The sequence below is a fragment of the Nanorana parkeri genome, unplaced genomic scaffold (assembly GCF_000935625.1).
Source record: "Nanorana parkeri isolate BGI_ZX_2015 unplaced genomic scaffold, ASM93562v1 scaffold159, whole genome shotgun sequence".
NCBI lineage: Eukaryota > Metazoa > Chordata > Amphibia > Anura > Dicroglossidae > Nanorana > Nanorana parkeri.
In genome coordinates, this window is record NW_017306427.1 from 502460 (window position 1) to 510590 (window position 8131).

General features: G+C 51.3%; 1 protein-coding gene across 1 annotated transcript in view; it reads right to left on the bottom strand.

Moving 5' to 3' along the window:
* Window positions 1-7063, bottom strand: part of LOC108785385 (X-ray repair cross-complementing protein 5-like) — a 15067-nt gene extending 8004 nt beyond the window's left edge. The window contains exons 1-3 of the mRNA XM_018554444.1: window positions 7000-7063; window positions 3055-3168; window positions 272-455 (exon numbers count right to left, since the gene is read on the bottom strand). Of these exons, the coding sequence (XP_018409946.1) occupies window positions 272-455; window positions 3055-3168; window positions 7000-7017 (316 nt within the window). The 5' untranslated portion in view covers window positions 7018-7063. The remainder of the gene's footprint in view (window positions 1-271; window positions 456-3054; window positions 3169-6999) is intronic.
* Between the last annotated feature and the right edge of the window lie 1068 nt (window positions 7064-8131).

Genomic DNA, 8131 nt, shown 5'->3' on the forward strand with positions numbered 1-8131 from the left:
AGACCACAACAAAAAGTGTCAGGATGGCGAGTGCGAGGACATCCAGGAACATGAGTTCCCAGATATCCCAGTGCCCCAGGAAAGCATTTCCAGGATTCAGAGCTGTCATAATCCCAGCTGAACAGCCAGGTAAATAACGGATCTAACACTATGCCTAAATTTACACATATTGCTAAATGAATAAAAACCACCACCGAATGGCCTCTTCCACACGTCATATCACCATCATTATTCCTCCCTCAGTTACACACACAGCCCACTGGAAGGATACAGTCAGCTTGCTCAGCTCCGGGCTGAATGACATTCTGAATCTCATCTAGCAGCTCGAAGTCGGGTAGCATGAGATGACGCTGAACTGAGATGTTCTGATACTGATCTCCATCTGCCAGCGAGTTGTCTGTCCCGTCTGTGCCGAAGAGAACCACCGCAATTTCATCTTTACTCTCTGCGAACACCTACCGGGAGATGGGCACAGGTTCACAACGTTCATTCGACCCAGAAGAGACTACCGGAGCTGGATTGAGGAGGCAGCGGGGGAAGTGCTGCACCCCATCAGATGGTCCGCCCACACACATCCCCTTCAGATGGTCCGCCCACACATCCCCATCAGATGGTCCGCCACACATCCCCATCAGATGGTCCGCCACACATCCCCATCAGATGGTCCGCCACACATCCCCATCAGATGGTCCGCCACACATCCCCATCAGATGGTCCGCCACACATCCCCATCAGATGGTCCGCCACACATCCCCATCAGATGGTCCGCCACACATCCCCATCAGATGGTCCGCCACACATCCCCATCAGATGGTCCGCCACACATCCCCATCAGATGGTCCGCCACACATCCCCATCAGATGGTCCGCCACACATCCCCATCAGATGGTCCGCCACACATCCCCATCAGATGGTCCGCCACACATCCCCATCAGATGGTCCGCCACACATCCCCATCAGATGGTCCGCCACACATCCCCATCAGATGGTCCGCCACACATCCCCATCAGATGGTCCGCCACACATCCCCATCAGATGGTCCGCCACACATCCCCATCAGATGGTCCGCCACACATCCCCATCAGATGGTCCGCCACACATCCCCATCAGATGGTCCGCCACACATCCCCATCAGATGGTCCGCCACACATCCCCATCAGATGGTCCGCCACACATCCCCATCAGATGGTCCGCCACACATCCCCATCAGATGGTCCGCCACACATCCCCATCAGATGGTCCGCCACACATCCCCATCAGATGGTCCGCCACACATCCCCATCAGATGGTCCGCCACACATCCCCATCAGATGGTCCGCCACACATCCCCATCAGATGGTCCGCCACACATCCCCATCAGATGGTCCGCCACACATCCCCATCAGATGGTCCGCCACACATCCCCATCAGATGGTCCGCCACACATCCCCATCAGATGGTCCGCCACACATCCCCATCAGATGGTCCGCCACACATCCCCATCAGATGGTCCGCCACACATCCCCATCAGATGGTCCGCCACACATCCCCATCAGATGGTCCGCCACACATCCCCATCAGATGGTCCGCCACACATCCCCATCAGATGGTCCGCCACACATCCCCATCAGATGGTCCGCCACACATCCCCATCAGATGGTCCGCCACACATCCCCATCAGATGGTCCGCCACACATCCCCATCAGATGGTCCGCCACACATCCCCATCAGATGGTCCGCCACACATCCCCATCAGATGGTCCGCCACACATCCCCATCAGATGGTCCGCCACACATCCCCATCAGATGGTCCGCCACACATCCCCATCAGATGGTCCGCCACACATCCCCATCAGATGGTCCGCCACACATCCCCATCAGATGGTCCGCCACACATCCCCATCAGATGGTCCGCCACACATCCCCATCAGATGGTCCGCCACACATCCCCATCAGATGGTCCGCCACACATCCCCATCAGATGGTCCGCCACACATCCCCATCAGATGGTCCGCCACACATCCCCATCAGATGGTCCGCCACACATCCCCATCAGATGGTCCGCCACACATCCCCATCAGATGGTCCGCCACACATCCCCATCAGATGGTCCGCCACACATCCCCATCAGATGGTCCGCCACACATCCCCATCAGATGGTCCGCCACACATCCCCATCAGATGGTCCGCCACACATCCCCATCAGATGGTCCGCCACACATCCCCATCAGATGGTCCGCCACACATCCCCATCAGATGGTCCGCCACACATCCCCATCAGATGGTCCGCCACACATCCCCATCAGATGGTCCGCCACACATCCCCATCAGATGGTCCGCCACACATCCCCATCAGATGGTCCGCCACACATCCCCATCAGATGGTCCGCCACACATCCCCATCAGATGGTCCGCCACACATCCCCATCAGATGGTCCGCCACACATCCCCATCAGATGGTCCGCCACACATCCCCATCAGATGGTCCGCCACACATCCCCATCAGATGGTCCGCCACACATCCCCATCAGATGGTCCGCCACACATCCCCATCAGATGGTCCGCCACACATCCCCATCAGATGGTCCGCCACACATCCCCATCAGATGGTCCGCCACACATCCCCATCAGATGGTCCGCCACACATCCCCATCAGATGGTCCGCCACACATCCCCATCAGATGGTCCGCCACACATCCCCATCAGATGGTCCGCCACACATCCCCATCAGATGGTCCGCCACACATCCCCATCAGATGGTCCGCCACACATCCCCATCAGATGGTCCGCCACACATCCCCATCAGATGGTCCGCCACACATCCCCATCAGATGGTCCGCCACACATCCCCATCAGATGGTCCGCCACACATCCCCATCAGATGGTCCGCCACACATCCCCATCAGATGGTCCGCCACACATCCCCATCAGATGGTCCGCCACACATCCCCATCAGATGGTCCGCCACACATCCCCATCAGATGGTCCGCCACACATCCCCATCAGATGGTCCGCCCACACATCCCCTTCAGATGGTCCGTCCACACATCCCCATCAGATGGTCAAGTGCATTACCTGTCTTTGCACAAACAACGTCATCACTTTCTTGGCCAGCTCAAATGGAGTCTCCTCCCCCTGGTGGGAGTGCGTCATCGCCAGACCGACATCCATGCACATCACCACCGCGCTCTGCAAGAGAATCGTACAGTTTACTCCACTGACAACAGAAATGTAAAACTGAATTCTGCTACTGAGTTGCCCCAGCCCAAAGAGCACACCAAACCTTCAACAGTTCAGCTTTTATTCCTGTCAGTCGGAGCCTCACATGTACGGAGTCTCATTTCATACTGTCTGAAAATGTTCAGCCAAAATGTCTTAGGCTACACTGACACTTATATGTGGTACTGAGGTGTATTGTTTTAAAGTGGTAACATGTACATCTGTTACTTGTTCCTAAACCGTACCCTAAAAAAGATGTACCCTTTGTCTGGAATTCCTCCTGAAAATTAGCAGTGCACTTCCTGTGCCTACAGCCTCATAGCTGTATATCTGCAGTGTGAGATCATCTCATTTCTGCCTCTGACTGCTAGTCCCAAAGATCTGGAGTGAGATTTCGGTGATGTCACTGGTGTGCAGCTCACTGTTCTCCTTGCGGGAGAGGAAGCCGTACCGGAGGACCTGCAGTGCAAGGAACTCCCTGCTTCTGCTTCATTTATCCGGCTACCTTACCAGTGACAGACGAAAGCAAAGCCCTGCTCCTCCACAAAGATGGCCGCCTCTATAGGGAGACACAGTGCAGGAGAATGACAAATAATACGTCATTAATGGGGAATAGATCAGCTCAGGAAGCCGACAGGCAATACTGGTGACCAGTCCTTTGCCTTTTCTGGTCACAGATTCCAGAATTCATCAGGCCGGGTTCATTCCCATGGCTGCAGGAAAACACTCATTACTGCAAAGCGTTAAAACATACGGGTTGTACATTTTGGTGCTGCAGTGCCATTCATTCTTAAAGGAGAACTATGAGATGAGTGATTTCCACTCACCTCATAGTTCTAGCCGACCTGTGACAATGACACTGTCACAGGTCCGCTCAGTAGATCGGGAGGTGAGCGAACACATACCGGGTTCACTCACCTCTCGATCCTGTCACGGCTCTCTGCCGTGACAGGGGAGGGGCTGGATTCCCCCCTCCCCGCTCCGATCCACCAGCGCTGACTGGCAGAACGGACGGGGGGGGGGGCGGGTACAGATGACCCTGCCTCTAGATAGGCAGAGCCAGCTGTCACTCACGCAGCGGGGCGGATCCCGACGTCCAGGTCGGGATCCGCTCCGGCTGCGGCGTCTCAGTATATAGGTAGCTGTTGCTCGCGGCATACTGAGCTTAGGGTAACGGGAGGACGCTAGTTTGTGTCCTCCCGTTAACCTAAGGAGAACTATGGGAAAAAACACTGACCCCATAGTTCTCCTTTAATAGCACACCAACATACCTTGCCAACACGTGTGTTTTAGCGCACCACAACGTGCAGTAACATATTAACGTGTTTTGTGGCGTGCTGCCATCCAACAAATTACATGCACCATCTATGGTGCGCTTTAGTGCTCTGAAGAGCCCCCTTCAAATTAATGGAAGTAAGCACAAAAGGGGCGCCTTTCCTGGTGCAGATCAATTTTATTTCAGTAGATATAAGTGAAAAACCGAATGGTACTCACAATACATGAAAATCACACAGCCATGGGATAAGAGATGACAGGCAGTAAGATATCCACTAGGCGATGCCAATGTGTAGTGACGTTTACGCGTTTCCGGGGCACGCCCCCTTCATCAGAACAGTTCTGATGAAGGGGGCGTGCCCCGGAAACGCGTTTTCATGTATTGTGAGTACCATTCGGTTTTTCACTTATATCTACTGAAATAAAATTGATCTGAACCAGGAAAGGCGCCCCTTTTGTGCTTACTTCCTAGATTCCCAGCTTCTTTGGGGCAGCGTCCTGCAGTGTGCCTGAGAGGATTCCCCACTGGGGATTGACCGTCCGTGGCGCTTCATTGTTTTTATTTTGTCCCTTCAAATTAATGGGCCACTGTAAAAAAAAATGCACATTACTAGGGAAGCACCGATACTAGTATCAATAGTGATACAGAGTATTTGGTCGCCCAAATGCTCCAATGCCTATACCGATATTGGAACTTCCTGTATTAGGAAGCCGGGCAGAGCGAAAAAACGCTGCCCAGCTTCCTGATTGGCTGGGAAGCCGACTCCCGAGCCAAGCAGGAAGCCGGGAGGCGGGTATTGAGTCGACCCCCCCCGGCTTCCTGATTGGATATGGAGCCAGCCTTCCGGCCAATCAGGAAGCCGGGCAGCGTGTAATGACTCACCGCCACAGCTCCCTGATTGGTTGGGAAACTGACCAATCAGGAAGCCGTGTGGCGAGTCATTACCCCCCCCCCCGGCTTTCTGATTGGTCAGAAAACCGGCTTCATGCTCCCTCGTCATTTAGTGACGTGGGAGCATGGAGATGGCTTTCGTGCTAATCAGGATGCCAGGCAGTGAGTCTTTACATGCTTCCTGGATTCCTTAATGCGACTTCTGGTAGCATGGATTCGGCTTCCCGGCCAATATGGGTGGGAAGCTGGCCAATCAGGAAGCCAGGCGGCGAGTCATTAGATGGCGTACAAATTCCTTAATGGAACTTCTGGTATCGGCGAGTAGAGAAAAAAAATATCGGTACTCGTACTTGATACTGAAAAACCGGTAACGGTGCGTCTCTACACATTGGCATACTTTATGTGAATGGACCACAAAGGAGTGAACGCAGCCTTTAGGATTGCGCTTTGCTGGCTTTGTTTTGGTGTGGTTTCCAGCAGGTCCATCTTCTATAATACTCTATGACACCAATGTCATGGTTAGACCCTGCGTAACATTTATTAAGCGATTCCATATAATAGAAAAATAAATCAATATAAAAAAACTTAATTAAAAAAAAAATACATAAAACAAAGTTCACTCAAACCAATTGTATTTATCCTCAAATAAATCATTGTCCTTAGCAATTTGACACGGAAATGAATATCAGCAGAAATATGAACACCCCCATCTGGTGGACAACAGAGGGATCAGCAGGCGTGGTGTCATCAAGGCAGCTGCCTGGACAAGTCCCAACTGTATACAACTCTGCTCTCACTTAAAGTGACATTAAACTCCGGAGTTAAATCTTAAAAATACATTCAAGTATCTTAAATATTAACAACAATGTATCTTATTTGTGTGTCACTCGGCTGTAGATCCTCCAATCATCTCTGAATTGGTGCTGACACTGTCCTTCCTTCTGGAGGGGGGCTACTTGTGTTCCCCATGGTCCCTGTGTGTGTTGTAAAGTAGTCACCATTCCAAGTCCCCCTCTCCCTCCCCGGGATGTCCATCCCGGGAGCGAGCTTGGTGCGGTGACCATTGGGAACAAAAGTCTCCCCCCTCCAGAAGGAAGGACAGTGTCAGCACCAATTCAGAGATGATTGGAGGATCTACAGCCGAGTGATACACAAATACGATACATTGTTGTTCATAGTTGAGGTACTTGAATGTATTTTTAAGATTTAAAGGAGAACTATGAGGTGAGTGGGCTGGGCTAGGGAACTGACTCTTCCTGGAGAAGTCAAATTTTCTAGCAAGTTCGGAGGTACACTGCAAGTGAATACAAAATGATTTACAAATTTCCCTTAATAATAATTATTACAACAAAAATAATACTACCCCCAATAACATGACAGATGAGGTGACACTGAACTACTAACCAGGGGGTGTCATCTCTAGATGTAGACAGGCTGTAGGCAGATCCCACAGCATTTGTTCAGTCTTGAAAATGAAAGAGAGAAGCTGATTGGTTGTCATGCACAGCTGCTCCAGATATTGTCTGCTCCAGTTTTGATAAATTACCCTCAATGTAATATACAAATGTGTGTATGGGGAGAGGGTCAGTGTAGGGAGGGGAATACTGTGCACACAAGAACTCTGTTCTCCATACCTTGGCTGCTCGCGCCATCTCTGCCTCTTCTCCTTCTTACAGGTGCAGCAGGAAAACCCTTCCCGGTATCCATAGCGATCACAACGTTGGGTTCCGCCTGAGAGTGTGCGGCAGCGGCCACTAGTGGCCAGTCTGGGGAATGGCACATACAGCTGCAGTAAGGGTAGCTGTAGGGAGATGGATCTATAGATATAGAAATGATGATTGATAATTATAGATACAATTTTGTTTTACATTTTGGATAGAGTTGGGAAGTGTTAGAATCCCTGTAAGGACTTTATTGCTATTTGTGTTCCAGCAAACCACCTCCCGTGTTTATTTCTCAGGCTACCCAATGTATAGCAGTACGGAATGGGGACAGCCTTTGACTCTTGGCCAATCACCTTCGGCTGTGTCACCTCACCTACTGTGAGGAGGGTTCCTGCCACCTGAAATAGCCATAGATTGTATGGATGAGCCGGTCCTGATTGCTGGGTCATGGGCTAGGATTTCCAACATCAGTACATCAGCCCGATCGCCACGAATCCAAACACCCCATGACCACTGCGAGCACGGTCCAAATAACCTTTTTTGTGGTCCCTAGGATGTTCTACAGAGCCATAATAATATACTGTTTTGCATTTCACTCATAGCATGTCCTATCATAGGGGAAAGGTTCACCCCCCTATCACTAATATCTTGGATGTTATTAGAGATGAAATACAATCTCTCTGAGCTTTGGAAAATGATAACCTGGAGTCTCAGTGTGTACAGAACCTGCTGAGTTTGATCCACCTGGTCTGTTGGATTCTTATAGAGCCCATTTACACTATATGCAATAAAGTAAACACACAGCCTTTCCTGGTGCAGATCAATTTTATTTCGGTAAACATGAAGTAAAAAGCAGGAAGGTACTCACAAAGGATGAGTGTCACACAGTCATGTAAATTACGCTGACAGGCAGTAAGCATCCACTGGATGGATCCTGTGTGATGGTGACGTTAACGCGTTTCCGGGGCACGCCTCCTTCTTCAGTTCTGTAATTTACATGATAGGACCGGGTCTTCTATCGACTATGGATCTCAACTGCGGTGTCTGGGTACGGGTATCAGAGTAACAGCTGCCCTCACGTGCCCCGTTTTTGTAGGAGGCT